General features: G+C 49.6%; 1 protein-coding gene and 1 long non-coding RNA gene across 4 annotated transcripts in view; both read right to left on the bottom strand.

Moving 5' to 3' along the window:
- Positions 1-3,002: 3,002 nt before the first annotated feature.
- LOC143160151 (uncharacterized) lies at positions 3,003-6,466 on the bottom strand. Of its 2 annotated transcripts, none has more exons than XR_012995337.1 (5): positions 6,345-6,466; positions 5,302-5,489; positions 5,009-5,190; positions 3,581-3,893; positions 3,003-3,363 (listed from the first exon to the last, which is right to left on the bottom strand). It is a non-coding gene; the product is annotated as an uncharacterized LOC143160151 (long non-coding RNA). The 2 variants fall into 2 exon arrangements; XR_012995338.1 differs by lacking the exon at positions 6,345-6,466 and adding an exon at positions 5,815-5,934.
- A 6,507-nt stretch (positions 6,467-12,973) lies between these two features.
- The window catches only part of G3BP2 (G3BP stress granule assembly factor 2), a 28,553-nt gene continuing 17,132 nt past the window's right edge, over positions 12,974-24,394 (bottom strand). The window contains exons 6-12 of one of the 2 annotated variants that reach the window (XM_076337493.1): positions 23,995-24,097; positions 22,318-22,498; positions 21,230-21,328; positions 16,664-16,766; positions 14,430-14,558; positions 14,118-14,236; positions 12,974-13,349 (exon numbers count right to left, since the gene is read on the bottom strand). In XM_076337493.1, coding sequence (XP_076193608.1) covers positions 13,077-13,349; positions 14,118-14,236; positions 14,430-14,558; positions 16,664-16,766; positions 21,230-21,328; positions 22,318-22,498; positions 23,995-24,097 — 1,007 coding nt within the window. In that variant the 3' untranslated portion in view covers positions 12,974-13,076. The remainder of the gene's footprint in view (positions 13,350-14,117; positions 14,237-14,429; positions 14,559-16,663; positions 16,767-21,229; positions 21,329-22,317; positions 22,499-23,994; positions 24,098-24,394) is intronic. The other variant, XM_076337494.1, reaches the window with a different exon arrangement.

The raw sequence follows: 24,394 nt of genomic DNA, 5'->3' as shown, positions 1-24,394 counted from the left end.
CCCTAGGGGATCCCCGTTTCAGGACTTTAGAGGCTGAGGACTATCCCTGTGTCCCCGGACGTGCTGTGGTCAAGCTCTCTCACCCTGCCCCGGGCTGCGATGGGAAGACTTTGCCCGGGCAATTCTTGGCCTTGCAAGGTGTGAGTGCCAGTCTTGCTCATGCTTGGGCCAGGTGCGGGCCCCCTGCAGGGGTGTCCTGACCACCGTGTGGTGGTTCCTGCCCTGGCAGCCTATGTCCAGCTCAGGGGGACACCTCCTCGTGTGGCTTTCTCCAAGGCTTATGCCCTGTTGATGCTCCGTTCCCCGGGAGGAGAGAAGACTGATGATGCCTCTCTCCGCTTTTACCACAATGCTACCAGGAAGAGCCTGTAGGTCTGCAGTCCTTGAGCTTCTGGCACTGAGGCTGGGTTTAGTGGTGTGGCCAGCGAGTATGGGGTTGAAAACGGGTGGGAAGGGCAGTTTTCCTTGTAGGTCTGCAGACATCAGGGCTGGGATGTGTCATTTCAGAGGGACCTGGCTTCTCCCTGGGTGAGATTAGGCACGAATGAGTGAACATCCCCCAAGCGGCTGAGCTTTCTCAGCTCTAGCCCGGATGCATCTTCCTCTAAATACTTAATGAACAACGACTTGTGCTTTGGTTTTTGTTTCCCCCAGGGTTTCCACTGAGACGTTGGCGGTGGTGCTGTGCACATACATTGGTGGGCAGCGGCTGCGGCTGTTGAGGACACAGGACCCGGGGCTGCCCCGGGAGACTCCCAGGCTCCCGGCAGGGCTGTGTGTCCCCTGAGCACGTAAGAGTCCGAGGAGGCGTCGGCCTGCCCCGCTGATGGCTGCGCCCCCGGGAAGGGCTGGCGGGACCCTTCCTTTTGGGCGGTGGGCGGTCTCCCGAGCTGCCGAATGGGGTCTGCATTGCCGTAGGCGGATTGTTGGGGCCCTGGGCTGTCTGCTTCCCTGCAGAGGGTCCGGGCAACAGGCAGCGGGGACGGCCCAGCCGCTTTTGGGGTCCCCGGGGAGGTGAGCGGCGGGAGCGCAGCCCCCCCACCTTTCCCGGGGGCAGGACCCGGCCGCGGGCAGCAACCTGCGGGGTCGGGCTCGGGTTCGGGTTCCCTTACAAAGCCCCAGGCGGTGAAGCCGCGGCGCCCGCAGCCCTGCCCCGCGCCTCGGGGGGCTGCGGCTGCCGCAGCGGGGCGGGGGACGGCCCCGGCGGCGAGTGGGGCTCCCCGGGGGCGGGGCCGGGCCGGGGCGGGACCAGGGCTGGGCCGATACCGGGGCGGGGCCGGTACCGGGGCGGGGCCAGGGCTGGGCCGATACCGGGGCGGGACCGGTACCGGGGCGGGGCCAGGGCTGGGCCGTTGCCGGGGCGGGGCGGGCCGGGGCGGGGCCGGGGCGGGGGCGCATGCGCGAGGCCACAAGAGCAGCGGCGGCGGCAGTGGTCGGTTGTCTTGCTGTGCTCCGCTCTGCTCCGCTCCGCGGCGGGCCGGGCCGGGACCCAGCGGCGGCGGGAGCCGCGCCGGAGCAGGTGAGGGGCCGCGGGGCCGGACGCGTTACCGGGCCGGGGCCTTGGGATTCCTCGTCCCACGGCCGGAGCCTCCCCGGGCCGGTGGGGACAGAAGCGGCCCCGGGCCGAGCGCTGCCACGGGGCGGCAGAGGAGTTCGGGGCCGGGGGAAGCAGGGGTAGCCCCATCCCACCCCCGGCTGCTCGCCCCTGGGGCCGGGCAGCCTCTGCTGCTCCCGGCGCGGGTCCGGCATGGCGGCCCGGGGGGTTCCTGCTGCGCCGGGCGGGTCCCGGTGCCCGTCTGCTGCCGCCGGGGGTTGCCCTTGGAGAAGGGGTGGGGGGGTTGTGGCGGGGGGATGTTTCCCGGGAAAGGTGGTGGGGCTGTGCTCCGGCCGTGCCCGGACAAGGCTCCCCGCGGGCGGCTGCAGCTGCCCGGGGAGGGTTGGGGTACGAGGTGGTGGTGGTGAAATAAAGATGAATAAAGCGATTCCCTACATCTGCTGGTGCTGCCCCACAGAGACAGGGCGCTGGCCCCTCCCTGCAGGGAGGGTGCCTGCACCCCAGTTCCCAAGCACTTCCCGAAATTGTATGCGGGGCCCCCCAGCTGTGGGTGGGTTACACTTCCCTCCCCCCCCCCCCCCCCAATCACATCACACATGGGGTCAGAAAAACAGAATTTCAGTGCTGGGTTTCAACCCCGAAATGGGGGAGCGAGTGCTGTGTTCTGGGGGCTTGGAAACATGCTGAGTGGGTTGGGTTTGGAGCTCAGAAATGCACTAAGTCATGCATTTTTCAGCAGTTGAAAAACGGGACCAAGTCCTGTGATTTTTGGGACTAAAATAGGAGACTAAAAGTTTTTGCATTTTCATCTTTTGAAAACAGAGACAAAATGCTGCATTTTGGGGTCTTGAAAACAAGCCCTGTGGGCTGGTTTTGGGTCTCAAAAGGAGAGGCATAGCCCCAGGTTTCTGAAACTCAGAAAAAGACTAAGTTGTGCATTTTTGGCACGTGAAAACGCAGGCTAGTTAAGTTCTGCGTTTTCACAGCTTAGGAAAAAAAAAAAAAAACTAAGTCCTTCGTTTTTCAGGCTGGAAAATAGAGACTAAGTGCTGTGTTTTTTGGGTGTCAAAAGCAAAGGGTGAGCGCTGCCTTTCTGCAGCTCAGAAAAAGACTAAGTCATGCATTTTCAGCCCTTGAAAATACAGGCTAAAAGTCCTGTGTTTCTGGCACTCAGAAAAAAAAAAACTAAGTGCTGCGTTTTTGGGACTTGGAAACAGAGGCTCAGTTGGCTGTTTTCAGCCCCCAAAACAGAAGCTCAGGGGGGAACTTGGGGCTGGTGGGCAGGAGACAGAGGGGGGTGGGGGGAGGGTGTTGGAGTCTGGGTGGGAAGGGAGGGGGGGTGGGCAGGATGCGTGGACCCCCACCAGAGGTGGGGGTCCGGTCGCGTTGGTCCCCGCAGTTAGGGAGGCTGGCATGCACCAGGCCGAATTAAACGTCTGAGATAGTCTCTGGGGGAAACGGCACTTTTCACAGGTCCAACTCTTTATTCAAGGTGTGTACAACCGCTGGAATAGTTATTCAATATTTGGACAATGTACAACTATGACAGTTCATATTCATATACAAGTTATGACAGTGATTGATTTACGACCTTGGCAGAAGCCCAGATTGCTGCAATTAGTTGGAGCTTCTATTGGCTTTTTACAAGAGGGAGCATTTATTAAGCCAGAGCTGGTAACAAGAAGCAGCATCACTTCCTCAGTTGGAGCGATCATCTCATAGCCGGAGCTTCCACAAGCTGGAGCTTCCACCAGCCGGAGCTTCCACAAGCTGGAGTGTCCAGTAGCTAGAACTGAAATTACCTGAAACTGAAACAAGCAGCAGGAATTGAAGTTACCTGGGGCTTCAAATACCCAGAGCAGTAACATGCTGGGGAATCCGTCAGCAGGAGCTATAGGCAGCAAGAACATCTCTTATCCAGTGTCCATTAGCTGGAGTTGTAACCAGGCGGGGCTGCACTCCCAGCACGGTTGAACAGGAGAGGGTCTGCTCTCCGTAGCCTCTATTAGGGAGAGCTGGGCTTACCTGCAGCTGTAACAGGCAGGAGTGACTACTAGCAGGAACATCTCGTGGCTGGAGCTGTAACAAGCCAGGGTGGCCATCAGCTGGATCTGTACTACGAGGCAGGCACAGGCAGGGCTGTCCGCAACAAGGGGCTCTGAGCAGCAGGGAGCCTGGCCTTTTCCATCAGGCATTAAATACAAGCCAAGTGCCACTCTCCACATGGAGGGTCTGTCCCAGTCCTGTTCCTGAAGCCCGAAGTGAGGTGGGGTCCCCCCAGATCTCCTGGGGTGGGCAGGTGGGCACAGGCAAGGCGGTGTTGGTGTCTCCTCTGTACCTGTGAAAGGGGAGCAAAGCCAGTCGGTCAGAGCTCCCAGGGTGCGCAGCACAGCCCCACACAACCTGCGGGAGATGCCTGTCCCCCTCCTGGCCAAGGGCAACCCTTCCTTCCTGCCTGCCTGCCCCTCATTTTCAGGAGAGGCTGCCCAGCGCTGCACATGGGTGACAGGGAGGGGAGGGAGAAACAACTACGGGAGAGCTCGGGGCTCAGCCTGAAAAAAACACATTCCTCCCCAGAAGAGCAGGTGAGAATGCACACCTTGCCAAAACCCTCTCTGCTCAGTGAGGAGCACTTCAGGCACAAAGTGACACCGAGCAATACTGGGGCCGAGGACAGGCTGTTCCCATCCAGCGCCTGGTCTGGCACAGCACTCGCCCCCCACCCCGGCTGCCACCCTGACCCTGCCCAGGAGTGGGACTGGGGGAGCCGCAGGCTGCGCTTTGCATCCTGCTAAACATCATTGCCAAGCCCAGTGCTAAAGATTCAGTGAAGCTGAACCAAGCCAAGTGGGTTTCAGGAGGGGCCCAGAACAACCAGGAGCCCCACGGGGGAACAGGACAGGGCTGTCCCCAGCCCAGCCATGGCCGAGAGCCACACCAGCATTTGCTGGGTGCAGGCTGGGCCGTCGCTGATGGCATGGGGAGAAGCCATCGTGGGGCAGCTCCGGCACTGGAGCTTCCCTCGGCTCCCCCCGCAGTGACCAGTCCCAGAACTGTGGAGCACAGCCCCAATCCCTGGCCTGGCCCCGCCACAGCCGGGGCCCCTGCCTGGGAGCACTGCGGGTGCAGCCCCAAACCGCCCTGCAGCAGGACATGCAACACAACCAGAAGCCACAAGCAAAAACATTTTCCTCCCAAGCTACAGCCAGGCACAACGGAGAAGCGAGGCACAGCCATGACCCTGACCCCACTGCACCTGGGAAAGGTGCCAGCCCCAAACTGCCCCGCAACAGGACCAGCACCAGCACCCACAAGCACGGCATGATTTCCTCCTCAACCACAGACAGGGACGGCTTCCTAGGCTCACATGCGTTTGGGGCATTCCAGCGTGCCTGACCCTGCCAGGCACCCCCGGAGCACATCACGGCTGCCCGTCCGCTTCAGAGCACTCACCGGACATTTCCTCCTGTGTCAGCGTCCCCTGGTGCTGCCCATGTCAGGGCCGTGCTCCTCACCCAGGCTCACCCTCCTGTGTTGGTGTCCCCTGGTGCTGCCCGTGTCAGGGCCGTGTTCCTCGCCCTGGCCCAGGCTGAGCCTTTCTGCTGCTCGGCTACTCCCCCGTGACGTTGCCTGCGCTGAAAAACCCCTTGTGAGGAAGCGGCCACAGTGTCACAGCCAGGAGGACGAAGCTCTCGGTCGAGCAGAAGCTTCCAGCCCACACCACAGCCAACCAAGAGACGACATACCTCTCTGTTTGCGCTGATGCCCAGGGAAACCTGGTGCGAATGCGCCTCCCCGAATCACTGCAGGTGTCGTAGGAGCAAGGAGCCCAGCTGGGATGTCCCCACTCTGCTCCCATGGCTATCCCCAACCTCAGCTACACAGAGGCTGCTGCTGGCAGCTGGGACTTGCATGCTCCTCCCACATTAGCTCCCTGCAGGCAACAAAATCCATTAGTGAATGCAAACCCTGCTTTTAAGAGGTTTAAGGACTGAAGCTGAACCCTGTCCATCACTACCTCCCACATGCTCCCCTCCTTTTTCTGCATATGCAGCAGGGGCCAGGTCTGCCCTCCTAAGCGCCTGGTGGCTGCAGCTTTCTGGGCAAACAAGAGACCCCAGTGCCTCCTTGGGAGGCTCCTCCTGGGCAGGCTGGGCCCAGGACTAGAGTAGAGGCTTTGCCTCCTTTTCTTCACCTTTCCCTGGCTGCAGACCCCCGCCTGCTCCCCTCAGTCCCCACCAGCCCCTTCCCATCCTCACCTGCAGTTTAGTTGCTCTCCTGGTCCTCCCACAGCGGCTCTGCCTCCATCTAGTGAGCCCAGGGCAGGGCCTGAGCTGTGTTAGGCAGGGCTGCCCGGGCAGGGCCTCCCAATAACGAGGTTCAGCCATGGCTGGTGCTCGTTTGGAGACACTGACAAGCAGGAAGCCTTTCCCCGGGTTTTCCCAATTTTGCAGCTGCAGCTGGGTGGCTGTGATTGGGAGAGCCTCATCCTCACCGGAGCTCTAGCTGGCAGCCGACTACACACAGTTTCTCACAAGCTGGTTGTGAGCAAACAGAAACAGGTTTGGAAAAAACACTCACGTACACACAGACACAGCTCCGGGTCGCCGCCTGGTCCCTTTCTATCGGGTGACACACGTTTGTCTGCTGGAGAGGCACCAGCCTTGAGGGGCCAGCTGGGCTCCTGGCACAGCCCAGGGATGGCAGCTTGGGTCCTTGCCCTGCTCGGAGCCCCGGCCAGGGGCCGCAGGCTGCGGTACACCCGTGTGTGGGCAGAGCTCGTACTCACCGCTGGGCCCCGGCTGCTGAAGGGCTTCGTCCGTCCCCCGCAGGTGCCCGAAGGCCTCTCCGCACGCACGGTATCGCCGGGCAGAGACAAAAAGGACTCGCTGTGCTCCGGACCCCGCCCGACGGCGGCGGTTCCCCTGCCCCGGCCTCACTCCCGGTCAGTGCTGCCCCTGCAGGCGCCCCCCCCCCCCCGAGTTCCACCCCTCGAGAAACCGCCGCCGGGCACCCACGGCGCACGTCCCTGCCCGCGGCCGCCGCCCGGCGGGGCGGACCCGGGCTCCCGTTTCGCCGCCGGCGCCGCTTCGGCGGTAGCGCCCCTTGGCGGCTGCCGCGCGTCACTGCAGCGCCGCGGCACCACAGCGCCCCCTGGCGGTTCATCTCGGAATCGCGAGCAGCGCGCGCGCCCCCCGCCGCGGCGGCGCCCCCTGGCGGAGGCACCGTGGCGTAACGCGCCCCTTGCGCGGCGGCGCCCCCTGGCGGACGGCACGCGATACTGCAGGTAGCGGCTCCGCCCTCTTCCTCGTGGCGGCGCCCCCTGGCGGTCAGAGCGCGGCACTGGATGGTGCGGCGCGCCCGCGTCGTTCTGGCGCCCCCTGCTGGCTCCGGGCGGCGCTGCAGTTCCGTGCGCACCCGCCCCCGTACCCGCCGGTGGCGGAGGTGCCGCGCCCGCGGCCCCCCGTTACACGCCGCGCGTGGTGCACCTCGCTGGGACAAGGCCGAACCCCGCCGGCAGAGGGACGCCAGTGCCCTTCCCCCCCCCGTCCCCAGCCCTGAGCGCCTGCAGGGCACTGCCCGCTGCCACCGGGGCGCACACGTCCCCCAAAGCGGCACCCAGGTGCGGTACTTGGTCCAACCGGGTAAGAAAGGACCTCACCTCTCCCCTGGCGCGGTAAGTGCCACCCCTGCCGGAGGGGAGGGACCTGGAGATGCATTTCACAGGAGCCCACAGTTGCGGTACGGAACCCCCCTCCATCAGCCTGTGGCCAAGCAGCAACGCACCGGCTTTCCCGTGCTGCAGCCCCCCTTGGCTAACGGTGCTAATTTCTACATCACATTTCATTACAGAGGAACATTAACCTTAGCCTAGACATGTTTGACATTCAAAATTTTTATTTATTTCTTCTTTCACATGAGCAACTCGCTGGATTCAGAGCACTGCTGGAGCATCGAGTGGCTGAGTCTGCTGTGCACACCACATCCTTCCTCCGACCCGCTTCCCACTGAGCTATTTTTCTTCCCACAACACAGAAAACTGTTTTTTACTCCAACTCTTGGGCCATGCTCTGGAGCCTGGAGATCTTCACATCACGTCTGGGAACCCACGGCTTTACCCCTCCCCAGCACCGCGCTGCCTGTGTGCAGACTGCAGGAAGCAGATCAGCAGAGGCTGACACGTCAGGCAAAAACCAATCGCTCCTTGCTTCTCGGGGAAACGTCAGCAGCTCTCGCTGCACCTGCCGAGAGGGAAAAGCCGCATGCTTCAGCCCGCTGCAGCGGTACCGCGCCCGCCCCTGCGATGCTCCGGGAGAGGCTACAGCAGAGCTGTGGCACACTGCACAGTGGCTCCCCAGACGGTCTCTTGTTTCTTCTCTTTGCTGAGGAGGGGAGCCGAGCCAGAGGGGATGTGGTCCTGATCATCCGAATAATCACCTACTCCATATCCCAAATGGACGCCCAAACACCCCTCACCTCCCTCATGTGCGCTCCTGGCAGAGCACACCCGCTCAGTACCTGCTGCTGGCACAACAGCTCCTAGAAGTTTGTGTCCTTGGTCCATCAGGACAAACATGGTGACAACATGTCACCCGGAGCAGCATTTCAGTAGCTGCACTTCAGGACTCACTCGCTGTGAATGCTGCAGGGCTATTAAGGTCTCAACGGGGGCACGAAACCCACCGGTACTTGATGCCGTGTTTTACCACCTCTGGGTTTAATTCCTGTACCTTACCTCTCAGGGGACTCAAGGATTCCAAGGTTAGGGAAAGGTCTGCAATTAAAACTGCATTGAAATAAGGCAGCCTAGAAGAGCATCGTGTCAGCATCTGCAAAAGCTGTTCTCAACCTTAATTCATACACACGCAAAAATACACACGCACAAACACACACACACACACTGTACTTGACACTGTTCCCACTTGTCAGAGGGAACAGCAAGTGCTGCAGAGACAGCGTCAGAAGCACCGTTACTGAGATGTCTCATTTCAGCTCAAGCCCAGGAGACACCAGTCAGAACACGAGCGAAAGGTACACTGACGACCCAAGCTGTTTTTCTTCCCCTTGCAAGAAGGCAAACTTTCACCGCGGACACCAAGAGGAGCTTTCCCAAGGATTATCAGGCAGCCTGCTGCCTGATCACGTCCAATAAATCCACTTTTCCAAGCTGTATTTCTCCACATGAAATGCAAAACCCCAGCAATGGCTGTGACTGCAAAGGCCTTTCTAAAATTGCATCCACAGAAATTATAATGGTGTCTTAGTGCGGGCCGTGTCTGCACGTGGTTACCGCCAAGGGAACAGGCGAGGCCACTGCAGCCCTGAACGTGTTGTTGCTTTCTCACACCCTTCAGCTGCCCCCTGGCATTTCCTCACTTCTTTATCTCCACTAAAAGTCCCCCAGCTATCACTATGGTATGCATATGGATTGACTTTCACCTTGCTCCATTTCAACCGCATAAAAAGAAAAAAAAAATGTACAGGCCAATCATTACGCACAATCATTCACAAAGCCTAAACATCAGCTCAGGTGCTCTTGAACAATTTTAAATATGTAAGACTTCATGGCGTAAGGAAAACTAGGTGCTGGCCAACCTTGTTTGGTTTCAGATACCATTATCTCTGCCATCTCCTCCCCTCCTCCCCAGCCCCAGATAAATACCAGTTTGCAGACCTCCACAATTTACCTCAAAGCAATACAAAGGTCTGAATGCTGCCGGCCCTCAGGAGACGGCATCGAGGGGATGGTGTTTCTTCGGGGATCTTTGGCGCCAGCAGATCTCGTAGCTGTTGAGGCTGCTCCCCAGAGGAGTTTTTGGTGTCTTGGGCTTAGGGGTCTTCTACAGGATCTCGTTTTTTCATTCCAGTATTAAAACTCGCACGACTGTGACACTTCTCAGACACTTCCCAATTCAAACACTGCCATTTAGCAGAAAATATTATAGCCAAGACATGCACTTGGCAGAGGACTTCAAGACACAGCAGGCAGCAGCTACCAGGAACTTCACCCAGAGCCGAACAGCTCCGCGTGGATTCCATGACTCAGACACAATTTATCTACAAGCAGTGCAAGAATAACCCTTTTACCAACCTTTTTTGGGTAAATGCTGGCAACGCCACCAAACACAAGAAGGGAAAAAACGGATTACCTTGCAGTATGACAATCAGTTCCGGAGTATCAAGAGTAAGCGACACTAAAGTTGACAGCAAGCAACTCCAGATTGGTTTTTTTAAGACAACTCAGCTCACGTTCCTCCCTGCACCGTCACAGTGTCCGCTTCAGCCGTATCCCCGAAGCTGGATGCCGCAGTCCCCACAGGTGGGGCGCAGAGGAATCCCACCTGGGACACACCTGAGAGGAGCTCGCGACCTCCCTGGACCACGCACACCCCGAGGCGAGAGGAGCCGCCAGACCGAGGGGACCGACCTGCCCCGACGGTAACGCCTTGCCGGCCACCCGTGACACAGATGAACCATGTCCAATTTCCTTGCCTTTCAGCTCTGGAGCCGGAGCGACCCAAGCCCGGACCCCTCACAAGCCACGAGGGGACCGGGCACCGTTTCTCAGCGGCACTGGCAGGGTTTCCGACCCTTGTGTCTTCTTAAGCCAACGTCCCAGGAAAGGAGTTTATACAGCCACAGCAAACCAGAGCTTATCGACTCAAGTCAAACGCTTCAACCAAAGTACGTGACACTGCGCTACTACGGCTTCCCACCGCCATCTGACAAGCCAGCAACAATGTTCTTAAAAAGCATTTTCTGCGTAGCAAGGGATGAAACAGTGCTCTACAGCGACCTGCATTCGAGAGAATTAGGGACATGGATAAATGCTGCAGACATCAGTAGTTTATTGGTATGTTTAGTCAAAACACATTCAGAATGGAAACTTAAAAGTAAAAATACTTTCCACCTGCAACAATTAAACTAGAATCTACTAGCATATAATGCTTGACACGTTACAGCAATAAAGATGGTAATCCACTGTCTTGTATACCTACTAAAGCCAAGATGGTCAGCCAAGTTTGTTGAAATAGAACCGTAATGACAAAATACTCCCACCATCCACAAATCAGCAACTAACAGTAATGGTCAGTGAATCCCTTCCTTTGCTCTAAGAGGTACATTTACTATCGAAAGGGTCGAGAACACGTAAGAGTCCACAGTACAGCAGGTGAGCTATCACCATGTAAACTTCTCTGGATGACGTTCCAATGGTTGTTCATGTCACTTAAACAAGAAGCAAGCCAGAAAGCAGAATGGCTCAGTAGCTCTTTTTAATACTCCGTTTTTTGTTGTTGAGATTATTCCCAGTGCCATTTGCCATACAAATGAATTAGGTGGCAGCAAAACACCACAGCACTACAAAAGGGGGAAAAAAAAACAGGCTACACAAAACACACTGGTGGCAAACTGCTAACTGATGGCAGCAATTCGCCCGGAGCCTTCAAACCCAAGTAGTGTTGTTGTGTGGCGAGCAGTTCAAGTACTACAGACTTCCAGGTAACAGTTGAAAATGCAAGACCTTCAACAAAAAACTGAAATGTGAAAATGGAAACTGGTAGAAATGTGCCCTGGAAAAAAAGCGTATGAAAATAGTGCAAAACTTACCATTGAACACAGAAGACCTCGAGTCTGGGAGAAAACAGACAGATGCCACTTGACTTTGCCTAACGTATCAGAAAAATATGTGCAAAATCTTCCAACTTACTCGAAAACAGCAAATGATTGCATAATCCAGAGACAGATTGCTACGATGCCCTATCTGCTTTTGCTTGAAATTGCAATTATTTTATTTGAGGTCTTCCATGCTTAGAAGCAGCTTTAAGTGGTCACACTTTCGCACAGACGCACACACAAACACCCCCCCCCCCCTTTACTCCTGACGCCTCAGAGCCGGGCGCTTGCTGCACGCCCCGGCATCAAGCCAAACTGTACTGTCTGCTGCAGCTGCAGTTTACGGGAACGTGCTCCAGAACGTCATCCAGAAACAGACCTCTCCACTGGAAAAACCCACCAGTCAAACTGAAGAAGAGGATGTCTCCTTTCTATCCTTCAGTCCGGAGCCACCTAAGTGTCAACTTCAGCTGAGAGTTATGTGCAAAATGAGTAAGAGTTTTTTAAAAAGCGCAACTGGAAAATGCAAATACTTAAGAGCTGCTGTTTTGTTCTCTGAAAATTGCAGTATCCTCGTTTGATAAGCTCACCCTCACAAAGGATGCTCAGTTCTACCGATCACGAGCTGGCCAAAAGCGTTCACCGTTCTTGACTGACTTCTGAAATTTACGTCCAAGAGAGATTTCAACTCCGTTTTCTTTAACTTTGACATTGATTAAAGAGAAGAGACAACCTGGACACTACTTGGATGCCTTCTTCCTCCCTTCCCCCCCTCTGCAAAAAAACAGGCGAACTTGTTAATTGAAGAGCAAGGTGGATGATAATTTTAGCAACGTTTACTGATTGAAAGATACTGCAATTTTTTTTAATACAATTTTTCAATGATTTCCTTTAAATGCTTTGCAGCCGATCGGCTTTGCAGCACAGTAATTCATACACTATACTGTACAAAATTACCAGCAAGACTGGAATGATGTATTCATAGAAGGCACCATCATGCTTATTACATTACCAGAGAACTCAAATACAGTCAAGACAAATTTCACTGTACAATGCTTATCGAAGGGGAAAGGGGAAGGAGGAGTGTGTTGAGCAGCCATCCCTGTACTGAAGAGGGGCAGATAGAAAAATCTGACGTGAGCTATCAAACTTGTTGCGTACTCAGGGCTACGACTTTGAAACTCTGGGTTCTGTTTAGTTTACAGCTAAATGGATTCCTTCTGGAATAAACTTGTAGTCTTATTAAGGTTTGTGTGTGTACATATGTTGGTCACAGCAAGCAGATCAGATGCCCGCATCGTTTCACAAGCTATTCTGTCTGAATAAGAGGATGAAGGGTTTTTTTCCTCCGATGCCTCCTGCAGATGTCAATATAAATGAGTTCAGAGTACCCATTAGTGCATTTTGATGAGTGCGTAAACACGAGTTTGTTTGGAGCCGAGTGTTCTAAGAAGGAAAAAAAAAAAAGGCAAGCTTCTCCAATTGCACAAATTGCACTATTTGTGTTTCCAACAGTAATAGGCAGAAACAGTAACACTTACACAAAATGTGCAGCAGAGGGTTTTTGACTGAAAGGACCTGAATTCTATTGGGCATGTCCTTTAGTTCACTTTTGTTGCAGATAGTTAACCGGTCTTTTTCTTTCTTTCTTTCTTTTTTTTTTTTTTTTTTTTTTTCCAGTCCTCAATTCTCCAAGTCTACATTTATAAATTAACAGTGTGACTCCTGTTGTGAAACTGGGGAAAGAACGTCCACCTCAATTTAAACTGGAAACCAAAGGATGCTTTCACATCAAAGAAATGATCAGAAGGGCTGTGTCACATTCCAAAGCCAAAAAAAATTAACAAGAATGCAAACACGATGGATAATGTACCACTGCCAAGACTGTCTGCCCACAGTGGAGATTTCAGCGACGCTGTCCAGTGAAACGGCCTTCCATTTGCCCGGTTCCTCGTCCAGAGCCAAGTTTCTGTGCCATGCCACCTCTCGGAGGGGGTCCTCTTCCGTCACGGTCTCGCATCATGCCACCACCCACTATTCCACGGGGACCCCCAGGGCCTCTATCATTGCGACGAATATCCCTACGATCATCGCCTCCACCTCGGGTCTCTCTTTCACGAGCGGCTCTTGTTTTTTTCTCTTCTACGTTCAAGCGCACCTCACCCCGGAACATAATAGGCTTATAGGGAAAAGCGTTCAAGGCACACGTTAGTCACCGTTTCACAAAGTCCATTTATACAAGGCATATGAAAACACTGCATTCGCTGCATGCCTCAGCCTACCTTCACTTACATGCGAAAGACAAAAATTAACTGTTAACGGTTCCCTGCAGCACACAACCTTAGCCCTAGAGGTCTACAGTAAATGGAACAGCATTTTTAAATTCATTTGGCATGCAAGGAATTAAAACGCCTTTCTCAAGTAAGGGCAGGGTTGTCTTTAGCCTCTTCACTGCCAGCTTTAGCCTTTTCACTTCGGGGCTAAAGTTCCTGAAGAATTGCTCTACTGGGTCTCACTCCCACAGACTAGAAATGAAAACTGCTGCTTTCTCCTCTCCGATTCCTCAAGTCACAACCACAAATAACCTTGCTCCTTTTTCTGAGCCCCAGGACGCAGAATTCAGAGATCCACGTGATGCCCTTCAAAAGGTTATGGACTCAACTTTCAGCTTAAAAGGATCTCTGTAAGTAAGCGTTGAGCTCCATGTGGTGTCTACGTGCAGAGGTAAAAAACCTGAATTTGGTATGACGTGGTTTGAGGAACACTGGCACAGCTTTTGTAAGCTACAGAACACTCCTGACAGAACAAGTATGCCAAAACTACATTTTTCTTCCAACTGTTGTCTGAATGCCAGAAACAACAGCAATGCAAGCTGGGATGGCCCACGCTACTTGGGGTTTAGGGCATTCAGTCCATCCTTTGAAGGCTACTCAATGCCAATACTTACTTTTGCAACTAAAATTCGCTGGACCGGCTCAGAATCGTCAAATACCACGAAACCAAAATTAGGCAGTTTTCCTCCCACTCCTTTAGTATTTATGCGAAGTTCTACCACATTTCCGAAGCCTGGGAAAACACAAGGGAAAAGCCACGTTATGAAAAAACCACAGTGCCAGCTCTACCACCCCTCCGCTTGTTCCAGACAACACCTGTAGTGTTACATCATGTAAAAGTTCCCCTGTGTGGCCCTAAGTGAACGTTACGTGACTTTCCAACACAGTTTTTCTTCTTAGTCTCCGCAGCTGAAATTGCTACTTACTCATGAAGAACTCTTTCAGTTCACTCTCATCGATATCATGCGGCAAGTTCCCAACGAAGAGCTGGTGGCTGTCTGGATAGCGAATTATTCGACGATTATCCGACTCATTCTGTTCCATGTCCCCTCTCCCTGTCGTCAACAGAAAGAAGAAGGTAGAGCCGCTGAGGTTAGAAGATGTGTGTAGATTTGGATGAACACACCTATGAACAGCACCAAGCACGTTCACTCAAACAATTCTGTATCTTCAGCTCTTGAGCTTATGTTTACCATGGGTGACACAGCGGGGAGGATACTATCTTCCTCTTTACATAGTCCTGACAATTTTGTAATAATACCGCAAAGTATCTGGGGTTTTTTTCGTGTGGTTTCCCTGGTTAGGTTAAATCAATCCATGTTAACTAAAACATCTGGCATACTGGGCAAGTTTGCTTAAGAGGTCCTTGTTATATCTTAAATCGTTATACTGAAGAGAAGCTCACTACCTATTAAAACGTACTTTTTAGAAGATTTGGATTTAAGTCACCTCTTCATCAATTCCTTAGCACAGTAACAGTATCCTTACTTTGGCACTCATATTAAAAACAATGTTTGCCAGTCACCTCTTCTGGCTTTCATCTTCCACCATTTTGTCCCAAATACAGGTGAGAGTTCCTCGTGTTCTCTCCAGCTCAACCGAAGTATTAGTATGCTTAGCAGCATGCAAGATAAAATCTTTCCCGGTATCTCCCTACTAAATCATTACCTGCCTCGCCGTGTGACAGCAGCACACCGTTACCCCTTTTGTACCTGAAGTATTACAGCATAGGTATCTACCCCTTTCTCTCCTCAGCTTCCCCTACAAGCCCATTTACTGCAAGCTTGCTAGCTCGTTTGAAAGGTTTCCTTAAGCAGATAAAACAGCTCGCTGACTTCCTCTGAAAATAAGACCATAGGGCTGAAGCTCTACCATTTGGCCAACTGAGATTTCAGCTTTTTCTCCCCTGCCTCTGCTACCCCACAGAGTAAGATGAGAATTAAAAGACTCGGGCTCTGTTACACATTTTCTGTATGACTTGTATTACACCCAAGAGTAGTAGAAATGCAGATTTGCAACTTGATTTAGCCACAAGTTGCAGCTTTTGCTCCCTGCTGCAGATGACATGTTAAAAACCCAAGAAATGTTAACCTGTAACAGATGTCACGGTTCTTTCTCGGTGCCTTAAACCCTTTCAGTTTCAGTGTCGTCCCCGCGTGAAGATGTACTTGCATCGATCAAAGCAAAAAGCACTTTCAAGTCCAATCCGTACCACAGTTTGGCATGCACTTACTGAAAACCTTCCTCAGAATGAATTTTAGCTAGAGTTGGTGGAAATGCTTACAGTCGCTGAGACTTAACCGCTTCTGCAGGCAGCGCTCTTCCAGGTCCTGCCAGCTTTACATTACCACTTCAGGATAATCGCAAATACCACCCCTCCCCTTAGAACTCATGACTTATTTTCACACTTAGGGAAGACGATGAACTGATCAACATCCTGTAAGTCTGGGCCTTGGACTAGATAGCTTTTGCCCAGCGCTGCGCAGGGGTTTGCCAAGCGACCAGGCTGGACTGATGAATGCAACTCAGAAGGCTTTCACCTCTCAACACCACTTCTGACGACCGTCAAGTAACGTGCGCATTTTCTAGCCAGATCACCCTACAGATTTGGCTACTCTGTATGAGTAAGAAAATGCAGACAGCTGGCTGCTCATAAACTAAGACAAACATGAGGCAGCCAAACTCAGAACGGTATTTTAGACCATTACACAAGATGGAAAAACATGTATAAAATTATTAACTGACCGAGGCTGACACGGTGGGAACGCTTTCTTCCAAAACAAAGAGCAACAACAGGTACTTAAAAGCTCTTACTTCCAAGGTTCAGCAAAATTAGAGGACATGGAAAAAAACCATGTGTTTTCCATACCAGCTTTTCAGAACTGCATCAAGCCACATGAAAAGTACTCAAGCATATAAGCGAGTGGCCTGGCTATTAAAAAACATTTCAACAGAACAGAAGCTTGGAAACAATGCCTGATCTTTGCAACAACTCATTACCAGCTTGGACTCCAAATCATATTTCCCCATTTCTGGTTGAAGGCAGTAGGAACAGACAGTTCATTATCAGCCAAATACAATACAGGTACAGACAAGACCCGTCAAGGAGACACCTCTCATTAACTACTCCCAAGCAGACACATAAGCCGATCCACGTTACCTGGTCGAGGTCCTCGGGGTGGAAAACCCGGTCTTTCCCTGGGACGTTGTTCACGTACACGAGGAGGTTGAGACTGAGCTTCAGGTTTAGTTTCAACTCTTGGCTAAAACAGGAGAAGAACATGCATCATTAAACACCGACCCAGTTAAAAAAACCCCAAAACCCAGAACTCACCAAAACAAAAAAAACCCACAACACAACACATAGATAAGTGGCATGCACAAAACGAACTCCAGAAGATATATGTCCATGTCAATGTTTTTGGGAATACATTTTTTTCACCTCTATAAATTCCTCTGTACCAATCCAGGACTGCAGTGTTCAGTTATCTCTGCTAAAAGGTGCAAAGCAAACATCTCTCAATCAGAGCGTCTGCCCAAAACATGGCTAAGGTGAATTTTCCATGTTTGACCGGGCATTGAGACCCCAACGCTCCGTTATTCGAGAATCCCTCAACCTGACTAAAAACCCCACATAGATCAAATAAAGCTTCCTCATGCCAAGCTCAAACTTCACGGATTAGCAGGTAGTCCGAGATGAACACAAAGAGATGGGCAAATCACATTTTCTGTCTGAGTCCCTGAGGGATTCTTTTCCTCGAATACAGAAAAACTATAAGGAAAGTAGCAAAAAGAAAGAGGAGAACAAAACAAAAGCCCTCAGAAGCGTAAGAAGTATTTCTGATAGAATAAAGCCACCTGAAATGACAATTTCTACAGACTACCTGCTGAGGATATGCTTCAACTTTCCTGATGTCAAGACCACGACGCTCAAAGTACACCGTTCGTATTCTCAGGAACTTGAACACCTATTCCATTTTTTGCAAGCAAAAAATGCTTTTAAAGATAATTTGAGAAAAAGAGACAGAAAACCAAAAAATATTTCTGTGCAGCTTGTTGGTTACTGAAGGAATTTCCAACATCTTTAAAACTCCACTTTCTGTACAACAGTCCAGCAGCTGCTGCTGTGCTGGGTTCTTATCTTAGAAAAACAAAATTATCCTTAGGAGCATAAAGAAGAACACTAGCTTCCAAGGAAGAGTAAACACAAGGTCAACGGCTATAGGCCCAGACTGCTGCGGAGAAGTAGCTTATTTTAAACATCTCCCTTATTTCCCTTTGAGGACTCAAGACAACTGACGGTTCCAGCCAGAGAGTATCCCACAGGGGTAAAAAGACTGTATTTTACATGAAACGTGCAGGTATTACGCACCAAATAAATGTTTCAGCCCTCATATCACTCGTGCTCTACCCAGTTAGGCATTAGCTTGTCCTTCCAACCTTTCCAGGATCATTTTTTCAGTTCCAAGAATAAGCTAGAAAAATCAGCCTTCCTGTTAAATCTCTTTTCATTATACCTCCTCATGGGTCACTGGAGCTCCCCTGCCATCTTTTACTCACACATCTTTACGGCATTATAAATTATACCTCAAAGCGAAACTCAATACATTCAGACCTCCATTTCTTAGACACTTATGGCTATCGGGCTTAAACACTCCGTCCTTCCATCGGCCATAGCAAAGACTTGCTAAGTCCCTGATGTCCTTCTATTAAATCCCAAATGACAGTTAACTTTTACCCGCTTGCTTTGCATTTCACTGAACATCTCATCTATCACACAAATACCCTCTGTCTACCCAAACAACAAACAGCTAATCTCATTAGTTGCTTTCTAATCAGTACCATCCCTTTTTACAGAGGAAGACTGCCTCAGTGCTCTCTGGCGCTGCCTGAAGAGGAAAGCACTTGCGCAAAACTGTGCTCCCCCCAGAACACTGCAATTATTAGCAGCGACACAAGATGCCTATCGAGGGCTGCCATTTACAGCCCAAGCAGCAGCTAACTGCAACTCTCATTTCACAGAGAGCACACAAAGTGGACCGAAAGGCACAGAATAAGGATTTCAACAGACAACGACTAAAGGAGCGCTCAACCCAGGAGCCACGTATGCCACAAACCTCAGCCTAACAGACCTTTGAGAACAATTAAGGAAAAGGTGACATTGTCTCTTCTCTTCAGGAGCTCACATGGGGAGGGAAAGGGACCTCCTTCTGCTACGGCAATGATACTGGCAATGACAGCAAAACCAGCCACAAGTCAGCCTTTACTCACCAACTCTGGAACTGAATACCCCCCTGAAACAGAGGAGGATGGGACAGAAAGAGCAAGGGAAGAGGTGGCTCCAAAGGCTGGTACAATTCTATTTTTGAAATCTTACGAGGCTTAAAAGTTTCTCTAGAGTGAGATGCCTGCCACAATCAAAATGCATGCATGCAAAGAACCAACTAGCCAAGCAAACAAACAAGAAACCACACTTCACATGAAACAAAAGAAAAAATCCCGCATCATCTCACCTGAATTCCAGTAGCTAGGTTAGATGCATACCTCAGATAGCTACCACACTGTCTCTGAGGTAAATGTGGACCACACAACTTAACTAAAGGCACTCATCAATCACTTCCACAAAGGCGCTACAGATTATAGAAGAGTCTATCCAGAGTCCGGACAGATTAAAGGTGGTGAGAGAATGCAGCGCCTGTAAACAGATCTTTCCCTGAACTCACCACTTCCAAGCCAGAAGACAAGAGTCAGGGAGCATGCCTCCGTCCCTCCGGCACCCCTACGACAGCTGATGTGTTAATGCAAATGGGAGGCCAGAATATCTGAAAATGCTATAAAGAGAAGGCCCGATTTGTCAGTGTAGGTAGGTTCATTTCTAATCGCCCACAAGAAGAAAAAGAGCAAGAAACGCTGACCTGTTTAACTCCACAGCTGTAAATAAACAGGAACTGAACTGGTTTATATCCAAAACAGTACGTGTGCAGTCCTTTGAGGGGTTATGAGTTAATACTACAGAGGCTATATTTTTAACTTGATAAAAGATGGGGGAAAAACTGGAGTGATGCAGAGAAAGGAATGAGAAGGACAGTTATCAGCCGCTTTGTAACACCACTGATGCTGGCTATAACAGCATCCCAAAGAAGCCACCCACCCACTAGTGCAATCTACTGTCCTCATTTACATGCACAGTATCTGGCATTAACGGATCCAAGAGAACAGGAAAAAGCTGCTACTGATATGTAACCCCTTGTAGAAATTGTTCAGGTGCCTTTTCTACCAGTTTTCTGTATACCGCGTCTGAAAAGCGTGCAAGGAAAGGAGCTAGGAAGTGACTAATTCTGTCTCCAGAAGAGTTGAAATTCTTGCCACTTCGGTATTGTTCAGAAACTTCCACACAGAATTACTTAAACGTGAAGTCACAGCAAAAGTAATCTAAAAGGCAGAAAGCATGACAAGCTGCAGAGGCAACGCAGAAGAGTTTAAGGGGACGTGTATAAGCTACATTCTATTCTCTTGTACAGATAATTTTAAATTCTTTTTGCAGTCATATTACAAAAATCCACCCTCTCTACTGCAAATAAATAAAAACCAATTTTGGTTTTGCATAAGGAAAAGCTATTCTGTACTAGAAAAAACAGTCTTTACGGCTCAGATAACACCTAAATGCTCAAAGCCCTGTTGAAGCTGATGAAGACAGACAGGCTTCCCAACTCATTATATAGCCATTATCTGATTTCTGTGACAGCCCTGTCAGACCAGAAGCAACACCATACAAGCTGTTGGTTTTTTGTTGGGTTTTTTTTCTGTTTTCTTTTTTAACATGCGTTTGGGTGAAGAGCGATCCTAGACAAGTTCCTCTCTGTCAGTAAAAAAGGGAGAAGAAACCAGTGCAAAAACAACAGCTGCAATAACCCAGCCGCTCCACTGAAAATTGCAGTCTTTTAAAAAGGTTGGACATGAGCTACCACGACATACAGTGCTTTGGTACGCAGCATCAGCAGAAGAGGTTAAAGCACACATTTTCTATTTTGAGGATTTTTATACACATGGAGGCAGCTGAATTGAGAGTCTCAGACCGTCTCACACCAGCTTGGCATGTGCAGGACATGAGCCACCACCCGGTCAAACTTTCTTTCCTCTTTCCCCTCCTCACCCAGTCAACCTAGGAATGGGAAGATAGCATTGTCCTGGCAAGGAAATGTGAATCTTTCCATTCCTCACACAGTCATAAGTTGGTACAGGGTTCTGCGACAAGTTAATATAAGTGGATAATGAAATCCAGCGTGCTTCTGTAGACGTTAGCCTTACAAGGCAATCTTGCACCTTCTCAGAAACGGTGCTATCCCTTTTTACCGCTGGGGCACTTCCGCCAATGAAATACCCCTTTCAAACACACTTTAGAAAACTATCATTTTGTGGGGAGTTGGTTTTTGTTTTGTTTTGTTTTTTTCCCTTGTAAACCAAACCATATCCCATTAAGACAGGTCAGAAAAAATTCTGTAGCGATTTCCTGTTTCCACATGAACAGATTTTAACGTCACCATCACCCAAAGTTACACCTGTTACGTGTACGTGCCTTGGCTTGCGACAAGAAGGTGAGTGCATTAACATTTAAGACACAATTAATTTGTGCAATTTAAGTCAAACAAATTGATCTGTTAATTTAAAAAACTGAAGCAGTTTGCAGAAGTAATGAGACAATCCAAGGTGTTCACAGATGGGTTACCTGTGAGACCGGTGCTTTAACATGGGGTGGAATTCCAGAGGAAGAAACAGTACCACTAGGAGGCAGGTTTTTACTGGTCACTGAAGCCCAAGAGAAAGCCTGCAGGAAATGCAACAAACCTAGGCTACTAATCATGGCAAACCACTGACATTCCTACAGGGAAACTCGTCTGCTGAAAATACACTTTCGGTTCATATCTGACTATTAAATAATTGTTGTGCAAGCATTACAACGAAGATACAGAAGGATTTGCAGTTCTAGCCATCTGTGGACTCCAACGGCGTGGAGCAAGTGTGTACCGTGCCCACTATCACTACTTGAGTGAGCCCGGTTCCCTCAGCGTCCCCAGATCACTGCTTTCCATGATGTAACCAAACCTAGGACTGAAAACCCTGTAGTGTTAAGTGTCTTCTGCACAAAGAAAGAAAGTGGATGCCAGAAGTTAGAAGTAAAAACAGAAAAGAGAAAAAGGATTGGGGGGGGAAAAAAAAGCAAACCAAAAACGGGAGACACGCTGGAGCTAGAAAATGACCTCTCTCCAGCTTTCACCGGTTCCTCCCATCTCTTTCAAACTACCTAAGGGTGACCGTACCAGATGACGCACGGTGCTTTTTAAGATAAGGCATCCTGCCTCTAAGGGAAACAGTCAATGCCCCCATATTGATTTTGAACCTATACTGCCAGCAATTTTGCAAGTGTCAATGTGTTATGGTTTTTTTCAAGGAAGAGCAGTGGTTCCTATCGTATGAGATTTTTGTTGGTGGTAGCTTCAGGTGTTTTCTTAACATATGCTAACTCCACATTTAAAAAGGTTTACACATGCATAAAACCACACACACACATACTTTACAAGCAGAGCATTAAATTTACGATAGGTGACTCGAGCAGCAGTTAAAAATAACATCCTTCCCTTTTTTAGTGAAACTTTGCACTTTTACAAGTTCAAGGTTCAAGTCTAGCTCATAGAGTTCATACAGCATGACACTGAAAAGAGGTACCAGTTTGGCCCCTCAAAAAGGCTAAGTTCAAAACCAAATCTTCTGGTTTACCGTCTGCACCTAGAAGCACAGATACGACTTTTAACTAACCTTTGGTGGTTCTTGTGGTAGCGAAACAGGTTCTACAGGAGGTGGAGATGGAGACTTCTCTTCTAGCTCCTCAAGGGTCTTTTCTTCTACTTCAGCTTTCAGCGCCTCGGTTTTTGTTTCAGATTCCAATTCCGGCTCAGGTTCATGAGACGATTCTTCTAGCGCCTCCTCTATACCATTGCTACAATAATCAAATGCATTTTATGCAGCTTATAAATTGCTTTGTATTTTATGACTTTTTATAAGCTATGCTATGGTAATGGCTGTTATTAAAAAGATCATTCTGTTTCCAGTTGCTACCATATGGTACCTACATGTACAATACTGTAAGAAGTTAAGCTGTACCCCTGTAGTTGCACACAAAGCCAAATTTTACTCCTGCTGAAGCAAACACGTTTTACAATTCTCTGCAGATAATCTGAAAATCACACAGACGTATAAACCGTTTAAGGAATAGGTGCTAAACTCAAGAACTGCTGCTCCTAAAAGAATAGAAGCACAGTGAGAGACCAATGGAAGATTAAGCTATACACATAAATGAAGCCAATTTTGGAACGAAACCCGCAGATTATTTACAAAAATGCCATACAAGTTCCTTATACAAGGAGTTGCGAGTCTTGTTTACTGAAAATCACATGCAACTTCTTCTCTACTCTGTGTGTTCAAAATGTAAAGCGATCTGACGTTCTTCACTTCTCTCTTCAGCCACCCCAAAAGCTTACCAAATTCCAAATACTCCTGCCTATGCAGCTCCTCCCACAGGTTAGCATATGCTTAAGTGACTATCCGATGAATGATGCCTTTACGACTTCTTTCCAATTGGCACAGTAACCCAAAACCAAGACCTGACTTGATGCTTTTAGGCATCAAAAACTTCCTGCATTATCTTGATTAAGCAAGTCACTGTCAGAATTCCAGCAGACTCCCCTCTTCTATAAGATTTCTCATGAAAAGTATTATTTGACCAGCGTTTAGCGTTATCACTGATGCACTTAACAGACATGATCTAGTGATGTCGTAAATGTTTTTTTAACAAGGAAACCAGGAAGTCAGTTCTGGCCCTTTAAAAGGCATTCCTATGTTTCAAAAAAAGCACAGGGTTTTGTTGTGTGTTTCTTTGTGTTTGGGGGGTTTTCTTTGTTTGTTTAATAAAATGTGTTTTTCTTACAAAAACGTAAAGAGACTTTTTTTTTTAAATCTTGTTTAGATTTTAAGACACTCGGGACAGAGACCTGTTCTTCCAATACAGCTGTACAGCAACTTCTCAAAAAGCAGACCTTCCTCTCAGTTTCAAGTGCTACCCAGATTTGAGGAGTAACGTATCATTAACCACCCCCTTGTTAACCCATCTGTTCATATAAATTACATCATACCAACTCACTGTTGTAATAACAAAGACTCCATTAAGTGTGCACATAAACATGGTTGCTACCTTTTCACCTCACATTTGAAACCAGAAGTGAAAATAACTAACAAACATAAGAACATCCCCCATTTCCTCTCTCCATTCAAGAAGCAATGTTTCAAAATAATATAACGTTAACATAACACAGATCCGTATCAAGTTAAGTGTACTTTCCTAAACTACCTGTTAAATCGCATCCAGAATCCAAAGCCAAAGCAATTCTGTCATTTTTATTAAAAAAGCAACTTCATATAATAAAATGGACTTCTTACGTTACAGGATGGTTTTCATAGTAAGTACTGCTTGCATTCTCTTGCACAGGTTCAGGTGATGGTTGTCTTTCCTCCTGCTCCTCTTCCACCTCTTCCTCAGACTCTGACACAAAAAGAAAAACTTCCTTGAACATCTCTGCAAGCGTACACAAGCCGCACTTAAAATAAAAGCATATTAAACTAGTAGTAATCAAAATAAAGCTTCATCAACTAAATAAGGCAAAATTAGCTGCAAAAAAAAAATAGAAGACCCTTCCACTTGTTCAAGAGGCTTTGTTTCTTACTATTTCCACAAAAAGGAAAAACTAGAGACATATTGCTGCTAGGAAGTTCTGGGAGGAGGGTCTGAGGGTCTTTTAAAGCAGCAGATGCTTTTCATATCATGGAAGTAAAAGAGAAT

Source organism: Aptenodytes patagonicus, chromosome 4 (genome assembly GCF_965638725.1).
Source record: "Aptenodytes patagonicus chromosome 4, bAptPat1.pri.cur, whole genome shotgun sequence".
NCBI classification, from domain to species: Eukaryota; Metazoa; Chordata; class Aves; order Sphenisciformes; family Spheniscidae; genus Aptenodytes; species Aptenodytes patagonicus.
Note: the sequence above shows the minus strand (reverse complement) of the source record. Positions and strands in the feature narration are given on the sequence as shown.